The following is a 25,275-nucleotide window of genomic DNA, read 5'->3' as shown; positions in this document are numbered from 1 at the left end:
CATGTTTGTTGACCTCGGCTTCGCCTCGGCCAACAATTACATGCGATCTGAGACATTTCTTACTTTCTTTCACTAGGTGTGTAATATACTATTGTATGCCTTTGTTTTAAAAAAATAATGTTTTTTACCATTATTTCTCCAACGATATCTCTCGAACGAATCGACCGATTGAGACAGGTGAGGTGGCAGTCGACGCGTTTTATTGAGTTCTCGAGCTGATGAAATTTTGAAATTGGTTTATCGAATTGTTCTTGAGAAATTTCAAAAAAACCAAAGAAATCATTTTTTTTATAATTCTTTCAACAACGGTTTCTCTTGAACAAATGAACCGATTTTGATGTTTGGGGTAGCATCCGTTCAAAAATTTTTCGATGGTTACGAATTTTGATTTTTTTATTTCTTTTTATGATATAATATTCAAATTTTCTGCATATTCTCAAACGTTTTCGGCGTGATGTTTTTTCGATTTATACTTTTTTTTCCAATTGAAAAAAAAATTTTTTTTCAAATAGCCTTATTTCTTATTACACCATGCTAAAAATCTCTGAGAGTGCTCAGAGCACTTCTAAATTTGGAAAGAAAAAATAAAAACAAAAAATTTTAATGGTAATCATCGAAAAAATTTGATTTTTTTTCGAAAAAGTTGGTTAAAAAATAGAAGGACGTTCTGACTAATTTTTGAATATTTTTTCCAAAAACTGCATTCAAAAACAAAGAAAATATAAAAAATAAATTGGCTTTTGGTCCATTTTTGGACGAATGACGGGAATTCAAAAAAAAAGTTCTTCTACACTTATTGTTGTTTGGTTAAAAGAGAATTTTTTTGAATTCTCGTCATTCGTCCAAAAATGGACCAAAAGCCATTTTTTTTGTATATTTTCTTTGTTTTTGAAAGCACTTCTCGGAAAAAATATTAAAAAATTATTCAGAACGTCCTTCTATTTTTTAACCAAATTTTTCGAAAAAAAAATCAAATTTTTTCGATGATTACCATTAAAATTTTTTGTTTTTATTTTCTCCTTTTAAATTTAGAAGTTCTCTGCGCACTGTCAAAAATTTTTTGCATGGCGCAATGAGAAATAAGGCTATTTAAAAAATAATTTTTCTTTCAATTGGAAAAAAATATGTAAATCGAAAAAACATCACTCCGAAAAAATTTGAGGACCTGCAGAAAATATCAAAGTTTTATATCATAAAAAGAAATGAAATATCAAAAATAGTAATCATCGAAAAATTTTCGATTTTTACCAGAAATTAAAAAAAAAACAATGAAGATAGGTTGCAGCAATTTTTTTGATTATGTTTGACGTAGTCAGAAGTAAATGTTAATCATGTTCTTGGCGCTAAGGTATACAGAGGAACTGTTTTTGTTTGGATTGTTATCTATACTGGGTGAAATGGTATTAAATCTCAACGTTAACTATAAATAGTTGAAGAATGGTAAGACACACTTCTAAAGTTTAGCTGTTACTGTTGGATCTGGCACTTAAACAATTATCCACTCGTAAAATGATCCTTTACGGATTCGTGTCTTTTCTTTATTATTTTAAACATGAGAAAGAGAAACGGTTATTTCGAACTTGTCAATTGCAGGTCGACACCTTTGTCCTGTCACGCGTGCGGCTAATCGCTTTAGAATTATGTCAACGAAAGTTTCGCTATCATGCACTTTTTTATTTTCGATCTTATACACCCTCGTCTAATTTATTCTTTTTTTAACCATTCTATTCAGAACCCCTTTGGGTCTTCAAGCCACGTGCTTGATTTAACAGTTTTGAGTTTAGAGTTTTGGAAAGAAATGTTCTATAAACTTGAAAAAAGATAGATTATATAATACTCAAAGAAAGTGCGTCTTTCTCAAAATGTCTGAATTATTTAAAATAAATTTAAGAAATCAATAAAATTCTAATTTTAGAAAATTCAAAATTAAGTACGCGCTAGAATAACTATCTATGTAGTTATGAAAGTACATAGCATCATATTTTCGAACAAAAAAAAAAAGTTTTTTTTAATCCTTAGTTAGAATTATCAAAAAAAAAAAAAAATAGTACTAAAAAAACTCAAATAATAAAATCTAAACTGATCTCACAAGATTCTGAAACTATCTTGTAGGATTAAGCTATAATAATGGACTACACCAAGAGAAAAGTGCATGGTTGTGGTAACTAGAAAGGGATGAGTATGAAAAAATAGTAATCTTAACTAATATTTATACTTCTTTTGTCTATGTTATAGTGTCCGAACCTATTTGAAAATAGTAGTTTTAACTAAGTATCAGTAAAATTTATGATAACTATTTAATATAACTTCTCAGAACTTATACTTCAGCAATAATAATGACAATACTTTTTTAGTTCACCACTACAAATAAAGAATGTACGAGTGACTATTTTAGTTTGCTTATCATCCAATAGTTCCTGTAACTACCTTAAATATTCAACGCAACTGCCCTGACTATGTAGTCACCGTATTACACTACGCATAAATAGTTTCTCCAGCTACTGATGAATAGATCGATTGAACTGTGATACGTTACTTTAATTAACGTCTTAATGGTAATTAATATAACCATTATTAAATACTTGGCCTAATGTATTAATGATTGTCAAAAAATTGAAGACAAACGCGTAGTTAAGAACACTAAGATAAAATTATTTTTGGACCGTTTCAAGTTTGTCTCAGTAAAATAGTAATTTTTTTTAAAAATAATAAATTTGCTAGATTTTATTTTTCGTGTTGCATATGTCGTATCCAACTTAATTATTTACATTAGACTATTGTCACTTGTAAAAGTTATTAGAAAAATCTGGGCGTCAGTTGGCCCTTCGGGCCAGTCCCAAAACTTCCCGCTGTTTTCGAGCTCAAAGAGCTTAAAAACATTGCTGTGAATATATTTTCGAGCTCTTCGAGCTCGAAAATGGTATTACCTGCAATTGTTTTTGAAGTTAAGCTTCTTTACGCACATTTGGGATGGGGATCCACTCAGAAAAAAAATCAGTAACTGCAACTACAAAAAAATAGTGAAATACGGAGACAAATATTTTTTCTAAGTTACGATAAAAAATCAGTTTTAGTTAATGTAACGATTAAATTTGGTTGCAATAACTATTTTGTAGTTAATTCAACGATTTTATTGTTACTGTAACTGACTAAAAATAGTTATATTAAATCCAAAGAAGTCATTTAAAGAACTAACCCTAATCGTTAAATCAACTGAGATTTTTTACTAAACATAACGTAATTTTCAAAGTTGCTAAGACTTTAAAATAATAGCGAATATTAACTTTATTTCATAATTACTTACACAAATAATATTTAGGTACAGTAACTAAAGTAGGATAGTGCGGTTAACCATATATATGTAGTTATGAGAACAACTAATTTTCATTCATCAGTATGATGAAATTATATTTGATCTAACAAAAAAAACTTAGTTGTTCTCTTCATGAAAATTTAGTGGATTTTAAGAAAAAAAAAATTTTTTTTTTAAAATGTTAGTTTTAATGGTTTGTTAGGTTTATTTATTTATTGATTTTTTTTTTGTTATGAGAGGTGACTTATGTATATTTTGGTCAAATTTATCTGACGCACGCGCTTAAAATTAAAAGTTTAACAACCTTCCCATGCTTCTTAAATAATTATTCCACAGTCGCCCTAAGAAGGATTCGAACTGAGTACCCTACGCACGCAAGACCGACGATGTACTCCCGTCCAGCATGAATGTCAGAAAGTCATCTTATTGATATCATAAAGTTATCTGAATAAATTATACAAGTATTCACTTCGTTAAAATAATAAAATTAATTTAATTACGGCAACCGCATTGTTTTCGCTCACAATGAATCCTTCAGGACTTAAAAAAACTCACATATCACACTGAAAAAAAATATATTTTGATTATAAAATAGAAATTTATGTGACGGAACTCCGAATCGACTAAAATACACAAATTTTGGTCAAATTTTTTTGTCTTATAAATTTTTGGCTCAGGTACTCAGAACAATTTAGACTTTTCAGACTTAAAAAAATTTTAAGTTGTGGGGCTGAAAAGATTTCAGTGCTCAAAAAAAAAAAAAAAAATAACACTTTTCAAATGCAAATTTAACGATTTATATGTAGATCATGTCGAAAAAATGTATTGTTATAACACCGAAATTTTTTCTAAGTCCCGATTTTAGTTTGATTAAGTACTAAATAATATTTGACTCAACTAGTTAGTATTTGTTGTGACTACTAAACCTTGAGTATAGCGATAACTAAAAATAAATAAAAAAATAATTTTAGTTACTTCGACTATTTTTTTAAAGTCATATGAACAATAAATAGTTACAATAACTATTTAAATTTGTTACACCAACTAAATTAAAATAGTTGTCTCTTTTGAGTTGTGGCATCTACTGAGGTTTCTCTCAGTGATAGCGGGATGATAACCTTGGCCCATTAGTAGCGCTTGAATATCGGTTAATTAATGGTAGCCAGCAAGCTAATAAATTTTTTTTTTTAATTTTCTTTTTATTATCCTAGTAGAATTCATGGTCAATAACATTTCAAATATTTAAGTGGGGTATATGATATAATAGAAACTCGTTGAAAATTCTGCTGGACTCTGAGCGCGAACTGCCGACCTTCCAATTGCTGGGTCTGAATGCTGGCTACTTGACGAACCTATTAATGTTGAGCTGATACCTTTGAATGATCTACTTATTCATTCTACTGCAACTACTTGATTTTATGAAATATAGAGAGCAATTTAATTAATATTTTCTATTATTTAGATAATAATAAAAAAAATTATAATTTCGTACTGTTTTTATTATAAATACATAATTTTTTAAATAAAACTCATTAAATTTAATCGATTATTAATCAAGAACTCAGTTGAATTATCTTGCTCTATCACCATTATTAAAAATGACGTTTATTTAAAAAATTTATGAGTTATTTTTTAATTAAATTAATTTTTGTAAGTAAAGTTATAAAATTGCGGTTGTTCATTGCAAATAATAACGAATTAAAAAAATATATCATTTGTTAGTTGTGAATAACTTTAATCAGAAAATTGAAATATTCATTAAAACTTAGTTTATTTCATGAATGAATAATTATTAATTAAAGAAAATTACAATAACAAGTTATTTAAATAATCAATAATTGATTAGTAGATTTTTTCATTTAACAGAAATCAGTCATTAAACACTGATTAACCAACAGTAGCTCAACGTTGCGAACCAATCAGCCAGTCTCAAAGAGCCATTCATTTGCCAGTCATCGGCAGCGTTATATGATTGGCGTTTTTTTTTATGAAAAATCACATTCTGAAATGAAACCAGTAATACTATAACATATACATCTAAAAATTCTAATGTAAACTCATTTCGATTTGACTATGTCATCTTGATAATAAAATTTAACGGCTGCTGGTGATTAATCAGGTTTGGGCCATTGCTAATTGCTAATGGTTGGCCGAGCAACGCCAGTCAGACATCGGCCATCATACGGCATTTTTTCCATTAACGGCGACTTTGTATGAGTGGTTCAAAAGTTCAAACATATGTATACGTATCTTTAAATAACTTTTAAACCAAAACTCATAGTGCAGTATCGTTAAACATTCTTCTGAAGCCCATTCAGTTAGGTTCAATTTATCGCATCAAACTTAAAATTTTGCCAATTTTTTTTGTTTTATTGCCTTAAGAATTTTGACGAATGTCAAACAAATTTTATTTCGCAATTAACTTTCATTTGAAAGATGAAAATAATCAAATATGGAGAAATCTACTTCTATTTCGGCTGCCGAATAGCCTTTGTTTAAACATTCGTATTTATGTGTTCTTCGAGCTCCAACAAGCAGTTTTTAAATTTTTGTTTACGATCCAGCTCAATGAAGTCAATGAATTCCGACAAAAATCAGTAAATTCAATCTTAATAGTAAGTTAAATGAGTTTTAAATCAAATGTAATCGTATATTTATAAAACATCCGCACAAAATGTAAAAAACAGAAAATTTTTTTCTATATTTTCGATAATATTACTTAAGTTAGTTCACTCTCAAAACGACTTTTCTTAGGAATGCGATGAAATTAAAACATGAGATTAACAAAAATGTCTAATATTTAATGAAATAAAAAAACGAAATTTTTTCACCGATTGTAAGACGAGATATTAACAATCAAAAAGTTCATAATTAACATGCCGGAGATCTACCAAGTATAAAAAAAACATGTGGTTTCCTGAATATCTTGGAAACGGTTCTTACCATTTTTTTAAAAACTTATCCACTGTTGAATGAAAAAATTAGAAATTTTTTGAAATAATCTCTGAATTTCTTGACCGATTTGTTTAAAAAATATTGATTCCTAAAATATAAATAATTTTAAAATACTTGACGTCTGGTGGGGTACAGTAATCACAACTCGGCAACGTTGCAGTCGTCATACTTAACCCGCGGAAATTTAAATGTCATTCAGTTAGGTTAATTTTTGAACATGAAAGTATTGGAGGTTAAAAAATTTTTGGAAAAGTTTTCGAAATAATTTTTATGAATGTTAAACATTTATTCAATGATATTAAACAAACAAAAAAAAATATTTTTTGGTATTAACTCATATTAATGATAGTTTTTCTAATAGCTTTAGAATTTTTTAAAATTATGATATCGAAAGTAGTACATATCGGACAATTTTATTCTTTTTATAAGGGATTTTCTTGTAAGTTTAAAAAAAAAAATTATGAAAATATGCACAAAAATTTATTTTATCCAAAATTTGTGATTGTCAACAATAACAAACTACATGTATATTAAACTCACACTATATAAAGATTGCTACTTATACGTTTAATCTGTAGACTATTCAACATAAATGTTTGCAGCGTTGCCATATTTATTATACTCATCAGTATGATTGTATTGGTGTGTGTCTGCATATTTAAAACTAAAAGGTATTGGATACAGTCTCTCACAAAAATAAAATATTCTGGCACTGAGTATCTCTAACTTTTTGTCGTTACGATTACGCTATACTTTTGGCTACGAATGTCGCGAGTGAACTACCTTAAACTAATAAAACGATTGTAATATAACCCATCGTGATCAAAAATACTGTAATATGTTAGACTCTGTTTAATTTGGGATATATTTGACATTATATAGTGAGTTATCCTGGGAAAATGAGGATAATCGTTATTTCTTAAATATTTCATCGTCGATATCTTTTGAACCAATAGACATCTTTTGACTTTTGAGATGGTATTCGACGCAATTTAAAGCCTGTGACACTGGCAATTTTTTGAAAAGAATCAATTGAACAATTTTGATTTTGTTAGAAAAAAACACTTATTTTGAATTTTTTCGTTAACGATCTCTTAAAAAAATTATTTAATTTTGGTGGTTGAGGCGGCATTCGACGCGACTTATCGACTTTTGGAGCTTATTTGATTTTGGAATCAATCCATACACGGAGAGAATTTAATGATACTATCCACAATACAAAATTTTTAAGGTTCACTCGCGACATTCGTAGCCAAAATTATAGCATTATCGTAACTACAAAAAGTTAGAGATTTTCAATGCTAGAATATTTTGTTTTGAAAAAGATTGTGTCCAATATATTTTAGTTTTTAATATACAGATGTGCACTTAATACTGTCACGATATTTAAATATCGCGGCAGTCTTGCATCAGGTCGGTCAGCAACAGAGGGCAGCACACGCTGCTCACACGTCTCATCCGACATTGTTATTATACTTATTGTTTGTTTACATGTAAGATTTTATTTAATTATTGCGTTAATGATGCTTTATTGATTTCTTAGATATAAATTGTATTTCACTGAGAGAAAAGTGCTTAGTAGCCTTAACTAATCAGCGTCAGATATGGAAAAATAGTGGCCCTAACCAATTTTTAATGTTACTGGAACTATGCACTAGTGTGAATCAGCACAAAAAAATAGTTACATTAACTAAACTTATGAAACTATTTTTGCCTTATTATGGTCACTACAAAACTGCAATTTTTTAAAACAAGGCTTAGTAGTGAACACAATATAACCTTTATCATTAACTCGATTAACATGAACTAGTTACAGTAACTATGTTAGCTTAGTGACTGTGTGATAGTTCGTATAAATAATCTCAATAGTTGACTCGATTAAGAGTTTAGTTGTCGTCTCATACAATATAATTTGTTTAGTTCCTTTTACTACTGATAAAAGTATCAACTGTACTATTTCATCTTAGTTCCCTAAACAGTCAATTTCAAGTTTATTTAACAATTGTAGGATATTTCTGCTGACTAACCATCGAGTATAAAAACAAATTCAAAGGAAAATATAGTTATGAGGACTGTCAACATGTAGTAACTCTAACAATATATTTATATTTAAATAATGTACAACTGCTTCAGTGTAATGCAACAAAGAAATAAGTACCTGCAACTATTTTGATTTATTTAATATTAAATAGTTGAAAAAAATAATTTTAATAGTTGATTTAACTAATAGCATAGTTGTCGGTTTATATAACTGTATGTATTTAGTTCCTTTTACTACTGATAAAAGTATCAACTGTACTATTTCATCTTAGTTCCCTTAACAGTCAATTTCAAGTTTATTTAACAATTGTAGGATATTTCTGCTGACTAACCATCGAGTATAAAAACAAATTCAAAGGAAAATATAGTTATGAGGACTGTCAACATGTAGTAACTCTAACAATATATTTATATTTAAATAATGTACAACTGCTTCAGTGTAATGCAACAAAGAAATAAGTACTTGCAACTATTTTGATTCATTTAATATTAAATAGTTGGAAAAAATAATTTCAATAGTTGATTTAACTAATAGCATAGTTGTCGGTTTATATAACTGTATGTATTTAGTTCCTTTTACTACTGATAAAAGTATCAACTGTACTATTTCATCTTAGTTCCCTAAACAGTCAATTTCAAGTTTATTTAACAATTGTAGGATATTTCTGCTGACTAACCATCGAGTATAAAAACAAATTCAAAGGAAAATATAGTTATGAGGACTGTCAACATGTAGTAACTCTAACAATATATTTATATTTAAATAATGTACAACTGCTTCAGTGTAATGCAACAAAGAAATAAGTACTTGCAACTATTTTGATTCATTTAATATTAAATAGTTGGAAAAAATAATTTCAATAGTTGATTTAACTAATAGCATAGTTGTCGGTTTATATAACTGTATGTATTTAGTTCCTTTTACTACTGATAAAAGTATCAACTGTACTATTTCATCTTAGTTCCCTTAACAGTCAATTTCAAGTTTATTTAACAATTGTAGGATATTTCTGCTGACTAACCATCGAGTATAAAAACAAATTCAAAGGAAAATATAGTTATGAGGACTGTCAACATGTAGTAACTCTAACAATATATTTATATTTAAATAATGTACAACTGCTTCAGTGTAATGCAACAAAGAAATAAGTACTTGCAACTATTTTGATTCATTTAATATTAAATAGTTGGAAAAAATAATTTCAATAGTTGATTTAACTAATAGCATAGTTGTCGGTTTATATAACTGTATGTATTTAGTTCCTTTTACTACTGATAAAAGCATCAACTGTACTATTTCATCTTAGTTCCCTAAACAGTCAATTTCAAGTTTATTTAACAATTGTAGGATATTTCTGCTGACTAACCATCGAGTATAAAAACAAATTCAAAGGAAAATATAGTTATGAGGACTGTCAACATGTAGTAACTCTAACAATATATTTATATTTAAATAATGTACAACTGCTTCAGTGTAATGCAAAACAGAAATAAGTACCTGCAACCATTTTGATTTATTTAATATTAAATAGTAAAACAAAATAATTTTAATAGTTGATTTAACTAATAGCATAGTTGTCGGTTTATATAACTGTATATATTTAGTTCCTTTTACTACTGATATAATCATTAACTATACTATATTATCATAGCTTCCCAAGGAAACGATTTCTAATTACTGTAATAAGTGGGCTCTGTTGAGAATGAGTGTGAAGCACTTCTGATTTGTCTGAAACATAATAAACTGTCGCTTATGAGAGTCCAATTATTAGATTATTAGAATGAGCATAACTTAATGGCTCAAAACGCTTCAAATTGTATGTATATGTTTGTTATTGAGCTCTACGAACTCAGTAAATAATACGTTTCTGTCTTAAGCTCTTTGAACTATAAAATATGACGATCTCCACATTAAGCCCCTCGGACTCAAAACTTTAAATCATGGCTCATTTTCGTGACTTTAAGAGTTGAAAATACAAACACCATAAGTTTTTATTTAATTTTTTTTTATCGGTTTTATTTTAGGACTCCAAGATACTTAAAAATCGATATTTATTTAACAAATATCAATTTCTATTGAGCGTTCTAGAAGATTTGATCCAATTTTATAGGATAAAAGAATTTGAAAATTGACTGCTTTATTTTAGAATCTCAGATAAGTTTTAAAGCGGTGTGCACCGTTCGGAACAGAAATTAAAAATCAATTGAATGGACCATTTAAAAGTTTTTTTAAAAAAACGAAAAAGTAAAATTTTTTTTTAATTTTTATTTTTGAAATATCTTTAAAATGATTAAAACGACCAAATCCAAAAACTAATCAGATCTAAGTCTCAATCAACCCTTTTAAATGCCGTGTCGCAGATCTCAATCGGCTCATTCGTTTTTGAAATATCGAATAATAATTGAACGACAAAAATTTTTTCAAACTTATTTTCCAATTACTTTTTTTTGAATATCAAAGTATCTATTACATCCTTTAAAAAAATTCATTCATCCAGAAATCTTAAAAATACTTTAAGAAATGTCTTATTCGATGATATGTTTATTCCACGAACGTCAATGAGTGTTGGTGAAAATTAATTCGTTATTCCAATGAAATTCACTTTCAATTTCTATAATTTTTACTCTGCATCGGACGGTAATCGTTCAGTAATCTTCGCTAATTATTGGCGAACTTCGTTTGTACGTGAATTTAGTTCTTGTGGTATTATCAACCATTAGGTACTTCGATCATATTAGACAAATCAGTCAAGTGGTTTATGAGTTATGTAAAAAAAAAAGGACAATCCAAAAAAAATGTTTTTTTTACTTTTTGAATAATTTACAAGCCACTAACAACAGATATTATTTCCTGTTTAAATATTTATGTAGACTTATTCTAATTTCCCTGAACAAAAAAAAAATGAATTTCTTACAAGAAAAAGAAATAAAATCATTACATAATAAATTTTATTATAATTAAAAAAATATAAATAAAATAAGTTTTCATTATATCATAACCTACGAGTAAAGATTTATTGGAATGAAGAGTTTACTTTAACAGACGCTAAGGATAAAATCGCTTATACTCGATGAGTGTTTTTGGTGATAATTTCAATTCCTACAAAAATATAAATGAAATTTATTACATTTCAATGCACATATTACTTAATTTTGAGTCAAATATATTTTACCTGATATAATGACGATTTATTTACGAATTTTACCAACGGGTTCACAGGGAAAATATTTTTATATAAGTATGACCTTGATTTTTGCAATTTATATATAAATTTATTAGCTACAATTACTTTTACTGGATTTTTCCATGTATATAAATTTTCTTGTGCTTCCATGTCACTTAACATTGCAAGATTATATAGAGAGTTTTCAAGCACATTGATCTCAACCAGACTATCTGCATTTTCTTTAATAAATAACGATATGTCATTGCATGATATGTGTTTTAATCTGAAGCAAGCTAATTCCACAGCTGGCATTTTGGTTTTCCAAAAGTCTTTATTGATGTTAATTACATTTACCAAGCTTATGCTTTTCAAGTTATTCGCTAATGAAAATTCGATAGAATATTTTTGTAAATCGAAATCTAAAATGTAAAGATAAATTTTAATTCATTGTCGTGAATAATTTTACAACTTAAAACACTACTATTATACATATTAGTACAAACCAATTATATTCAATTCCTCTAGAATAGGACAGTTTTTTATTATTACATCAATAACACCTGGATCGATCCTGTCAAAACCGGTGATAGATAAATGTTTTAAATTTATAGCAGGATTTTCCCAATATGGGAATTGAAAACCAAAATAGTGGTGAACATGAGTTGAGCTATTTATTAGTTCAATTCTTTTTAATTCGGAATTTTCCAAATTTTGAAACAACTGAGAAAAACAATGGGTGTTATCGACATGTGAGCATCTCTCAATGCGTAGGACATCTAATGTTTTACAACTGGTGATAAACTATAAGCAAAAAATGTAAGGTTGGTTTGAATTTATTCAATTTCTGAGACTAACAGAACTCATTTTAATATGTAAATATTTTTTTAATTTATATACCTTCTGTATTTCTCTGAGATGAAGTTTCAGGCAATAAACCAAGAATAAATTTTTTATATTCAATGCTGTACTGCTTGCAAGTGATGATCCACAAAAATATATATTGTTATAAACACCAAATGTGATAAGTGTATTTTTCGTTGACGTATATTTAAATAAGCTTTTTATTTGATAATCGCAAGACCCAGTAGTAGCTCCAATTTTCAGTGAAGTTAAATTAGAGAAATTTTTTAAATCTTCGATTGCCATTGATGAGATTTTAACCGCTGATAAATCAAGTTCTGTTAACGTGCTACAATTTTTATATTTTGGAATTATCAATGGCGACAAATCCATGTTCAATTGTTGACACTGGATTGGATCAGACAATAATATTTTCTCAAAATAATACATTAAACCTGCGTTGAACGGGGATAAATAGTACTGCAATACATAAAATGGAATACATTGCGTATTTTTATGATTGTTAGCGATAACTTCTAAATTTTTTTTGACTTTCCAAATTTTATCGGTCAAAAATTTTGAGGTTAGCATAAGAGATACTTGATCTTTAAATTCCAGATAGTTTACAATTTTACTAAAGGCTGGTTCAGGTATCGTGCTGAACTTATCTTCATCATTTAGTCGACCGATGACTGGAGTCAAAGTTGAAGACTCTGTTTGTATATGCGCTGGTATAACTCGGGCAATAAACGAATTTCTTAATATGTATACACATTCTCTTCCGTTAAGTTGAAATCGAAGAGAAGCACGTAAATTTTTTACTTTTACAAACGCCATAGCTCTTTTATGACGTTTAATAACTCTCACTGATTCATAAGATACTCTAGTATTACGGAGTAAGTACTCAATCTCCGCTTGAGTCACATTCAGCGGTAAAGGAGTCAAAATTAAATTTAAAATAAACTCGCCTTTATCATTTTTGAGTTTCGGATACTCTCGAAGATTTGGTTTTTCAATCGGTAGGAAATACCGTTTTTCACCAAGTGGTCTTCGGTAACAAGCAGGTAAAACATTTGATATTTTTAATTTCATTGCAGATAACTTATCCTTGACAATTGATTTTTCCTGATCACGACGAATATAATTGTCTAATATGACGTTTAAGTCCATATCTTCTGGACAGAGTTCCATAATAAAATGTTTATATTACTTTTTAATAAGAAAAATTAAGAATCTTAAATTACATTTGTAGATAACCTCCTTACAAAACGAAAGCACAAGCTACTATAACTATTATTCTCTACCGTGAGATCAGCCAAAAAGTGACGCATGCGTGAACGCATTGGTAACTCTGGAAACGCTGTGAATCTGTAAAATCTAACGCGCGCAATTTCAATAGTTAGAGTGAATGCAAAGTGCCAATATTAAAACTTAATCATTAATCTACAATAAGGTACGTAATTTTATTAAATACTTATAATAAAAATAAATTGATATAAAGAAAAACTCTTTCCAATTATCTACATTTCGATATAATATAGATCAGTCAAGTTTTATTGATAACTTACACATGATCCTGAAGTTAGCAGACAATTAAAAAATTTTGAAATTTTTTTTCAACCATTTCATTAAAAAAAAAAAAACACACATGTAGAAAATTAAAAGAACTATAAGTGCAATTATTGAAAATGTTTTTTTTTTTTTTTAATTTATAGTTTTTGAAAAAATACTAAAATTATTAGACGTCGTCTAACTTCAGTATCATAACTTACGCTCATATTTATAGTCAACAAATAACATTTTCTCGATAATAAATAAACTAATTAGGAATCAGTCCAGGGTGCATACTCGATCAGAGTCTTTGGTGACAGGCTAAGATACACAAGTGCCGAGAACGTTCCTATAGTAATTTTTGACGCAACGACGACTTAAAAAATATTCCAAATAAGATTTTATTCTAAACTGTGTACATAATGTCAGAAAAAAAAACTATACATTTACTTACGCCATTTAATTTATTATTAAATTCTTAAATAATATTATGCTAATTAAATTCAAAATTAATAAAAATATGAAAAAAATATTTCTCGAAAAAACTACCAAACATATGTAAAATCGTTAAAAATTTGTGTTAAGAATTTTTCTCTCGCTTTTTAATGTCGAAGAAATATTATCGTCGTGCCATCACATGATACGCTCCTGGTTTATAACTTCGGTTTGTTTCAGTAGTAGGCTAGACGCCGGTCGACATTCAGCCCAGTAAGTCCGTGAATAACGTTTCAAAGTTCTTATGTTTCAAAATTTTACTTGTGTTGAATTTATTATCAAAATTTACTATTAATTGATACAAAAGTCACTTGATTTTGTAGAACTACAATATTTTGAGGTATTTATGACAAAGGTATTTTAATTTTTATAAATTTTGATCAACATTCATATTCATACATATGTATGTATATATATATATTTATATAGTTATATAAATCCGTTCTTTATTATTTATTCGATACACGCAATTTTAAAATTGCGTTTGAATCATCGTTTGTCAGTGGGAACCAAAATAATTAATAATAACGGAATAAATTTAGTCTACACAAATACAAAGCCCGCTAATTTCATTGGTGTAAGGTCGCTTGCGCTTTCTTTGCTGACATATTAGTAGTGTCGCGGAAAGACGCAGTTTTTCTTTTGTTTTTAAGAAAATTCTCAATATTAAACGCATTTAATGAAATAAATTTTTTCTTTACGAAAGCTGCAATTGTGATATTGAGAATAAATAATTGGTGATTCATTAATTTTTGTATAGAAATTTGATCGTTTCGCGCAATGTTGTTGGTTTAAAATTACTAAAATTGGAATTTAAAAAAGGGTTAAACTTTGGTTCAAAAATTCACAATTCTTTATGATAAAATAGTACTGTCTTTGTCGTGGAGATTTGAAGTAGTGAAATAGAGTGGACTCCTATTTTAAGGATAGTTTTGTACTCAATCAATGATGAAAAACATTTTTTTTTTTTTTTTAATTAAATAGATGTATAAAATTATATTGATAAAAAAAAATTACTTAAAAGAACGTAAAAGGTATTAACGTCGCGACGCCATGTTACTTAAAATTCCCGCTCGCATCGCATCACAGTAGTGTCGCTGGTACTGTTAACATCCGGTTTGTTGAGAGGAACTGCTTTTGCTGATTTTACGATTGCGACACTATTGTTGTCATTGTGATATCTTGCCTATTTTTACAAGTATCACAGATCGTATTTGAAAAATTGAATATTTTGCGCATTGAAATAGTATAATTTTTAAATAATATTTTGTTCAACGTTAAAAATTTGTTAATTTTGTAACTTCGCCGCTTACGATCACGAGTATCAGTCACGCGTGCATACTCGATCCGAGTCTTTGGTGACAGGCTAAGATACACAAGTGCCGAGAACGTTCCTATAGTAATTTTTGACGCAACGACGACTTAAAAAATATTCCAAATAAGATTTTATTCTAAACTGTGTACATAATGTCAGAAAAAAAAACTATACATTTACTTACGCCATTTAATTTATTATTAAATTCTTAAATAATATTATGCTAATTAAATTCAAAATTAATAAAAATATGAAAAAAATATTTCTCGAAAAAACTACCAAACATATGTAAAATCGTTAAAAATTTGTGTTAAGAATTTTTCTCTCGCTTTTTAATGTCGAAGAAATATTATCGTCGTGCCATCACATGATACGCTCCTGGTTTATAACTTCGGTTTGTTTCAGTAGTAGGCTAGACGCCGGTCGACATTCAGCCCAGTAAGTCCGTGAATAACGTTTCAAAGTTCTTATGTTTCAAAATTTTACTTGTGTTGAATTTATTATCAAAATTTACTATTAATTGATACAAAAGTCACTTGATTTTGTAGAACTACAATATTTTGAGGTATTTATGACAAAGGTATTTTAATTTTTATAAATTTTGATCAACATTCATATTCATACACATGTATGTATATATATATATATTTATATAGTTATATAAATCCGTTCTTTATTATCTTATTCGATACACGCAATTTTAAAATTGCGTTTGAATCATCGTTTGTCAGTGGGAACCAAAATAATTAATAATAACGGAATAAATTTAGTCTACACAAATACAAAGCCCGCTAATTTCATTGGTGTAAGGTCGCTTGCGCTTTCTTTGCTGACATATTAGTAGTGTCGCGGAAAGACGCAGTTCTTCTTTTGTTTTTAAGAAAATTCTCGATATTAAACGCATTTAATGAAATAAATTTTTTCTTTACGAAAGCTGCGATTGTGATATTGAGAATAAATAATTGGTGATTTATTAATTTTTGTATAGAAATTTGATCGTTTCGCGCAATGTTGTTGGTTTACAATTACTAAAATTTTAATTGAAAAAGGGTTAAATTTTGTTTCAAAAATTCACAATTTATCATAACAGAATAATACTGGAAAACATTTTTTATTAACTCGCTTTTATTTCCTATATGATTATATTATTTTTTCTTGAATTAAATAGATGTATAAAATTAAATTGATAGAAAAAAATAACTTAAAAGAACTTAAAAGGTATTAACGTCGCGACGCCATGTTACTTAAAATTCCCGCTCGCATCGCATCACAGTAGTGTCGCTGGTACTGTTAACATCCGGTTTGTTGAGAGGAACTGCTTTTGCTGATTTTACGATTGCGACACTATTGTTGTCATTGTGATATCTTGCCTATTTTTACAAGTATCACAGATCGTATTTGAAAAATTGAATATTTTGCGCATTGAAATAGTATAATTTTTAAATAATATTTTGTTCAACGTTAAAAATTTGTTAATTTTGTAACTTCGCCGCTTACGATCACGAGTATCAGTCACGCGTGCATACTCGATCCGAGTCTTTGGTGACAGGCTAAGATACACAAGTGCCGAGAACGTTCCTATAGTAATTTTTGACGCAACGACGACTTAAAAAATATTCCAAATAAGATTTTATTCTAAACTGTGTACATAATATCAGAAAAAAAAAACTATACATTTACTTACGCCATTTAATTTATTATTAAATTCTTAAATAATATTATGCTAATTAAATTCAAAATTAATAAAAATATGAAAAAAATATTTCTCGAAAAAACTACCAAACATATGTAAAATCGTTAAAAATTTGTGTTAAGAATTTTTCTCTCGCTTTTTAATGTCGAAGAAATATTATCGTCGTGCCATCACATGATACGCTCCTGGTTTATAACTTCGGTTTGTTTCAGTAGTAAACCAGACGCCGGTCGACATTTAGCTTGGTTAGTCCGTGAATAACGTTTCAAAGTTCTTATGTTTTAAAATTTTACTTGTGTTGGATTTATTATCAAAATTTACTATTAATTGATACAAAAGTCACTTGATTTTGTAGAACTACAATATTTTGAGGTATTTATGACAAAGGTATTTTAATTTTTATAAATTTTGATCAACATTCATATTCATACACATGTATGTATATATATATATATTTATATAGTTATATAAATCCGTTCTTTATTATCTTATTCGATACACGCAATTTTAAAATTGCGTTTGAATCTTCGTTTGTCAGTGGGAACCAAAATAATTAATAATAACGGAATAAATTTAGTCTACACAAATACAAAGCCCGCTAATTTCATTGGTGTAAGGTCGCTTGCGCTTTCTTTGCTGACATATTAGTAGTGTCGCGGAAAGACGCAGTTTTTCTTTTGTTTTTAAGAAAATTCTCGATATTAAACGCATTTAATGAAATAAATTTTTTCTTTACGAAAGCTGCAATTGTGATATTGAGAATAAATAATTGGTGATTTATTAATTTTTGTATAGAAATTTGATTGTTTCGCGCAATGTTGTTGGTTTACAATTACTAAAATTTTAATTGAAAAAGGGTTAAATTTTGTTTCAAAAATTCACAATTTATCATAACAGAATAATACTGGAAAACATTTTTTATTAACTCGCTTTTATTTTCTATATGATTATATTATTTTTTCTTGAATTAAATAGATGTATAAAATTAAATTGATAGAAAAAAATAACTTAAAAGAACGTAAAAGGTATTAACGTCGCGACGCCATGTTACTTAAAATTCCCGCTCGCATCGCATCACAGTAGTGTCGCTGGTACTGTTAACATCCGGTTTGTTAAGAGGAACTGCTTTTGCTGCTTTTACGATTGCGACACTATTGTTGTCATTGTGATTTCTTGCCTATTTTTACAAGTATCACAGATCGTATTTGAAAAATTGAATATTTTGCGCATTGAAATAGTATAATTTTTAAATAATATTTTGTTCAACGTTAAAAATTTGTTAATTTTGTAACTTCGCCGCTTACGATCACGAGTATCAGTCACGCGTGCATACTCGATCCGAGTCTTTGGTGACAGGCTAAGATTCACAAGTGCCGAGAACGTTCCTGTGGTAATTTTTGACGCAACGACGACTTAAAAAATATTCTAAATAATATTTTATTATAAACTGTGTACATTATGTCAGAAAAAAAAACTATAGAATTACTTACACCATTCAATTTATTATTAAATTATTAAATCATATTATGCTTATTAAATTCAAAATTAATAAAAATATAAAAAAATATTTCTCGAAACAACTACCAAACATATTTAAAATCGATAAAAATTTGCGTAAAGAATTTTTCTCTGGATTTTTAATGTCATAGAAATATTACCGTCGTGCCATCACATGATACGCTCCTGGTTTATAACTTCGGTTTGTTTCAGTAGTAGGCTAGACGCCGGTCGACATTCAGCCCAGTTAGTCCGTGAATAACGTTTCAAAGTTCTTATGTTTTGAAATTTTACTTGTTTCGAATTTATTATCAAAATTTACTATTAATTAATACAAAAGTCACTTGACTTTGTAGAGCTAGAATGTTTTAAGGTATTTATGACAAAGGTATTATAAGTTTTATAAATTTTAATGAACATATAAATATTTATATAATAGGGTGTTTCGTATTCGGCGAAAGTATATTTTTTGCTGCTCATCAAGCAAAATATTGTTTTTTATGCTAAAACAAAAATTTCTGCCAATTTTGAGCTTTTAATTCTAATCCAGTACTTTTCATTTGATTTCAAAGATTTCCCATTTAAAATACACGTAAATTAAATGAATTTTTTTTTAACTCTCTAATACTCAGCTGCGTTTTATGATATCGACGCGGTTTTGGTCTCAAATTGTAAGGCATTTGGTGTTTTTCAAAAGTGACCGTAGTAACTTGGCTGTCATTTCAGCTGTTTCACTTGTGTCCGTTGCGGAAGTTATTTTTCCTTTGAAGTTGACCTTTACTGGCTTGCAAAAAGTTAACCAATTAATGCACACTAAAAATGTTAACGAGAATTTTATAGGAAATTTCATTCCCCTCAAAAAAAGTTTTATGAGTCAAGTCATCAGAGCCCATAGTTTCCGAGCTATAGTCATTTCAATAATTTGGAAAATATAATAAAAAAAAAAAAAAAATGACAATTGATATTTAATTTTTAAAATTATTAATGTCACTATAACTTGGAAACTATGGACTTTAGCGACTTGACTCATAGGACTTTTTTTGAAGGGAATATAATTTCCTATGAAATCCTATTAAAGTTTCCAGTGTACTTTCATTGGTTTACGTTCCGCAAGTCAGTAAATGTCAATTTCATGGGAAAAATGACTTCCTCAGCGGACACAAGTAAAAAGCTGGAATTACAGCTAAGTTACTACTGGCACTTTTGAAGAATATCAAATGATCTGCAGTTCGTAATCTTGTAATTCTTCTCTGTGAAAAAAGTTTATTGAAATTTACAAAATAGTGACAAATGTATGTATAAGATCCCCTTAAGATCTTAAATCTGTGAGATCCAATAGAGGTCTTATGTATGCATTAGTTTACATTTTATAAAATTTTTATGGACTTTTTCCACAGGATTTACTGTAAAATGGCAGATCCTGAACGGAGAAATTTATTAAACGTGGCCAACCAAAATCTATCTACTTCGTCTTCAACTGCTGATGCAGCATCAACTTCCAATCAATTGTCATCAACTGCATCTTATGTCGAAAATGATACTCATGAGGCTTATTTCCTCAGAAACACATTGATTCAATGGAATCTTCAAGAATATGTTGATATTTTCGAACGTAAGTGCCAGGTGTTGATATTTAAGTTAGTAAAATAAGGTCATAAGGTAAAAGCCCCTATACCAGCTCACTTTTCATTGGAGTGAGATAAAATCACTTAATATAAATTAACAAATAAAATGAATAATCATATTTTTTTATAGTTATTTTTTGTAGTGTTTAGTATTAGAATAAAATTTTAGCTTGAAGAATAATGTTGATAATTGATGTCTGTAAATTTTTGAAATAAGATCCTTGAGTTTACCCGTAGTTGCTCACTGAAAGTTGTCACGTACCATTATTCAATCAACACTTTATTTTTTCATAGTATAAAACTTATTAAATTTTAAAAATATATTTTATAAGAAATAGTCAGTCCGATTTATTATAATTTATTATAAAATTATTTGATGCATTATGTTTTAACATATTTAGACTCACAAATAATTTTTTATCAATAATAATTTTTTTAGTTAAGATTTTTTTTATAAAAATTAGAAAAAAACGCTTTAAACAGTTTAAGTGAACGACTAATGGTACTGGGCGGGTATAGGGGCTTTTACCTTACTTATTAGTTGTTCTTAATGAAATCAGAAATAGTATTTTTTTTAACGCAAAGTATTAGCCTCTATTATTAATAAGAATCCCATTATTGACATACTAATTCATTTTTTTAATTTATGTTTTTTCTTTTGGCTATCGTCCCAATTGGGCCACGTGCCATTTATGTTATGAACTGTGACATTACCAATAATCGTACACATTGTTAAATTATTAAAGATTACTTTATTATTTATATATCATAGAAAAATGCTAATAGTAGTAGGAAAACAATAAACATATATTGATAAAAAAAATATAATTTACTCGAGTATATCGATATAGCTCTTCAGCGTTCAGTTCTTTAACTAATTTGGTTCGAAAATAGATTCTTTACAGAACTTATTTTTTGTTCTTTTTCATATTAAATAAAAAAAAAAATTCTTTTGCAGATTAGTCTTTGAAAATAAATAATATTACACCTATTTATTACTCATCAAGTTTTAAATATTGTATAGGGTTGATTTCCAAGAGTTTAAGATTTATTTGTAATACTTTTATAATACAAATAAATTATTTGTATTATTATTATTATTATTATTATTATTGATAGTAATAAATATCCTTCAAATTTCCAAATTCACCTTCACTAGGAGAAAAAATAACCAAAGATGTATTACTACAAATGCCAGATGATCACATTAAAGAACTCATTCCTCTTTATGGAGATCGTCATCGATTTATACTTAATAGGAAGCAGTTATTAAAAGAGCTTGTACGTATCTGTTATGACAAATATCATTAATGTTTTTACTAAAGGCTTACACTTTATTTTAGCTGATAGAAGAAATAAAAATTAAATTTACATTGTTTTTATAGGAACCAAGGGCACCAGTAGAAATTGCATATGTGCCTGGAAATCAATTGAAAAGTCTTTTAAAGTCATCAGTCCAAGGAAAATGCATTCTTGATCAGTCACATTTAACCGAGAATGCTGACGAGTTAGCGAAGATTATTGGGGATCATATAATATCTCAGAATAAAGGAATATAGTAAGTAGTACAAAACCTTCTTCAACTTTCCACTAAGAAAATCGTCGATTTCCTAAAAATTCGGGAACCCAGATAGCAAAATGACGTCTTGATGAGTCACAAGACTGCTGTCTTATTTATGGAGTCTTTAAGAAATATTAATTATGAGTTCTTAAAAATGACACCTTCAAGAAGACGTCGTAAAACAGTCATTTCAACTTGAATGCTGTCTAGGGATCCTCAATGATTACTTTCAACTTTTTGTATTCTTGGAGAGTCGTACACTGAAAAAAAAATACTGTTTTCAAGTATCTGCGTGTTTTAATCCTCCCGAGAAAATTATTTGTTTAATCTTAGTAATAATGTACTCCAACCAAGAATATTTTCTTAAAATAAGTATAAAAATTCTTAAATCAAGAAAATGTTTCTTGCTTGGAGTATATTTTTACTATGATGGAACAAATATACACTCGGGAGGATTCAAACACGCAGAAACTTGAAAACAGTATTGTTTTTTTTCAGTTTATCAAATTGAACTTCTTTTTAGCTCGAAAAGCTATTAAAATAATTAGTTTTTATTCATCAGCCTCTTTCCTTAACTTCTTTAATTAATTTTGAAAAACAATAACTGCTAGCAATTTGCATTTCTAGATATTTTAAATATTTTATTTTTATTGCAGTGGAACAAAAGAACAATATTTAATCTGGAGAAAAGAAATTCAAGCTATTTGGCCTGATGAAAATGTAACAGATTGGTACCAACTTGGCCATAAACGTAAAGCTCCTTCTGGTAAATTATATAACCGAATCACTAACACTGCCAGCAAGTATAGGTCAACATTTAAAAAATTAAAAGTAAAAGAAGCATCAGAAAAAAAACAGAAGTTGGTGGAATCCAGTCAAGTATTTATTCGTCAATTAGCCAACGTGTCTTTAGATGATAAAAAGACAATTTTATATCTGTGGGAAAAAACTCACGAGTATCGAAGAGATAACATTGATACTATTTTCCTTTACTTTGAAAATTATATGCAACTCAGAACACCATTCGCGAAAGAATTGTTAGAGTTAGATTTTAAGTTATTAGACATTGCCGATCCTAAAGCATTATTGAATAGGTGGCCGATACTGCACAAACAAATTTTGCAAATCGCAAAATCTAAAAAAGTGTGTACGAATTTTTTTATTACTACTGACCAAGTACCACGTGAAGTTTTAGCTTGGCAAGTGTTGCCTTATTTATTGAAGCCAGTATCAATGAAAGTAGGTGTAAAAAAAGCGTGGAGACCATCTAATGCTGAACAAGCTAATGGATTTATAACTTGGATTAATGTACGTAGTGATATTTTTTTTTTTTTTTTTTTTTTGGTCTTGTTACAGTTATTAATTTTTGTTCTTTTACAGACCATTGATCAATTAGATAATGCAATCAAAACCCAAGAAACTTTGTGTGTCAAGTATAAAATTACACGTCAGCCTTTTGTTATCGCTGTGGGACCTTTGGAGAACATTGTAGCGGCTTATACAATCATAAATGATGAAAAAATCAAGTGTGATAGTGTTACTAGTGCAGTTGATTTTTGTTTGAAAGCTTCTTTTGCTCTTAATACTCAGTACACAACTTCAAGTGCTCAAGTTTGGTCATTTATAGAAAAGGAAATCTTCATCATTCAGAGTAAAAAAAGAGAGTCTAACGAAAATTCGGAAATTAATTATCAAAGCGTCAGTAAACTGCAAAAAGTGTTACGAAACTTAGCATCGAATGAAGTTCTAGAACCGGAAGATAATTCAGATGTGAATGAAGATTGATTCATTAAGAAAGGAATAGTTTCTTTAATTTGGGAAATTGTTGTCTTGTCAAATATTTTTTAAGAGACTATAATTTTTTTTTAAATATCAGGTAACCAATCTTCAGCATAGCTAATTACTTCTTAGATAAAATAATGAAACTTTTTGTTTTATTTTATCTTAACAATAGTTTATAAAAACTCAAAAAATCTTCATTTTTATCTTGTGAACGTTACGCTACCTTATTTGTGACATAAATAATTCGTTAAATGTTATAATTAAAAGGTTCAATAGCTTATGAATAATTTAGAATATTCTTTAAGACGCTGTTCTTCCTCGAGGTATTTTAAATTATACAAGTTATAATTCGAATCTTATTTTAAAATAGATACTGTTTAGTTTATAATGAACAATTTTTAATTGAAACAAATCTTTGACAAAGATTTAAAACATTTATTATTATTTTCACTTTATTGAAGACTATAAAAGTCAAAATTATAATATTTTATAAAATACTAATTGCTTAAGTTATTTTATAGTTTAGAAAGATAAACGATGAAAAGGTTTTGAAGTAAAAAGTACTTAATTTTTTCTTTAATTGATAATTATTAATTAATGAACCATTGCAAACCCAGTATTAATATTCATTAATCTTGAAATACTTAGACTACAAAAATTTTTCACTTACTAGTAGTTTTTAAAACACTACAACTTTAATTTTTATCTGGTGATCGCTACGCTACCTTATTTGTGACATAAATAATTCGTTAAATGTTATAATTAAAAGGTTCAATAGCTTATGAATAATTTAGAATATTCTTTAAGACGCTGTTCTTCCTCGAGGTATTTTAAATTATATAAGTTATAATTCGAATCTTATTTTAAAATAGATACTGTTTAGTTTATAATGAACAATTTTTAATTGAAACAAATCTTTGACAAAGATTTAAAACATTTATTATTATTTTCACTTTATTGAAGACTATAAAAGTCCAAATTATAATATTTTATAAAATACTAATTGCTTAAGTTATTTTATAGTTTAGAAAGATAAACGATGAAAAGGTTTTGAAGTAAAAAGTACTTAATTTTTTCTTTAATTGATAATTATTAATTAATGAACCATTGCAAACCCAGTATTAATATTCATTAATCTTGAAATACTTAGACTACAAAAATATTTCACTTACTAGTAGTTTTTAAAACACTACAACTTTAATTTTTATCTGGTGATCGCTACGCTACCTTATTTGTGACATAAATAATTCGTTAAATGTTATAATTAAAAGGTTCAATAGCTTATGAATAATTTAGAATATTCTTTAAGACGCTGTTCTTCCTCGAGGTATTTTAAATTATATAAGTTATAATTCGAATCTTATTTTAAAATAGATACTGTTTAGTTTATAATGAACAATTTTTAATTGAAACAAATCTTTGACAAAGATTTAAAACATCT

General features: G+C 27.9%; 2 protein-coding genes across 3 annotated transcripts in view; one reads left to right on the top strand and one right to left on the bottom strand.

The window, feature by feature from the left end:
• Positions 1-24,109, top strand: part of LOC128667378 (uncharacterized) — a 92,591-nt gene extending 68,482 nt beyond the window's left edge. Inside the window, exons 1-6 of one of the 2 annotated variants that reach the window (XM_053737112.1) lie at positions 17,657-17,741; positions 20,264-20,478; positions 21,651-21,772; positions 21,877-22,049; positions 22,709-23,360; positions 23,433-24,109. In XM_053737112.1, the coding sequence (XP_053593087.1) occupies positions 20,277-20,478; positions 21,651-21,772; positions 21,877-22,049; positions 22,709-23,360; positions 23,433-23,837 (1,554 nt within the window). In that variant the 5' untranslated portion in view covers positions 17,657-17,741; positions 20,264-20,276 and the 3' untranslated portion in view covers positions 23,838-24,109. Of the gene's footprint in view, positions 1-17,656; positions 17,742-20,263; positions 20,479-21,650; positions 21,773-21,876; positions 22,050-22,708; positions 23,361-23,432 lie in introns of those variants that run through there. The other variant, XM_053737111.1, reaches the window with a different exon arrangement.
• On the bottom strand, positions 11,320-13,855 carry LOC128667377 (uncharacterized). The gene is made up of 4 exons (XM_053737110.1): positions 12,373-13,855; positions 11,979-12,276; positions 11,482-11,894; positions 11,320-11,408 (listed from the first exon to the last, which is right to left on the bottom strand). Exons 1-4 carry the CDS (start codon positions 13,504-13,506, stop codon positions 11,355-11,357), a joined length of 1,899 nt encoding a protein of 632 aa, XP_053593085.1. The 5' UTR covers positions 13,507-13,855; the 3' UTR covers positions 11,320-11,354.
• Positions 24,110-25,275: the final 1,166 nt, after the last annotated feature.

The sequence above is a fragment of the Microplitis demolitor genome, chromosome 2 (genome assembly GCF_026212275.2).
Source record: "Microplitis demolitor isolate Queensland-Clemson2020A chromosome 2, iyMicDemo2.1a, whole genome shotgun sequence".
NCBI classification, from domain to species: domain Eukaryota; kingdom Metazoa; phylum Arthropoda; class Insecta; order Hymenoptera; family Braconidae; genus Microplitis; species Microplitis demolitor.
Note: the sequence above shows the minus strand (reverse complement) of the source record. Positions and strands in the feature narration are given on the sequence as shown.

Coding starts and splice junctions, on each gene's coding strand:
- LOC128667377 (XM_053737110.1), bottom strand. CDS start 13,506: ATGGAACTCTGTCCAGAAGATATGGACTTAAACGTCATATTAGACAAT. Junction 12,277..12,372: donor ATCTCAGAGAAATACAGAAG/GTATATAAATTA, acceptor TTTTGCTTATAG/TTTATCACCAGTTGTAAAAC. Junction 11,895..11,978: donor AGAGGAATTGAATATAATTG/GTTTGTACTAAT, acceptor TTTACATTTTAG/ATTTCGATTTACAAAAATAT.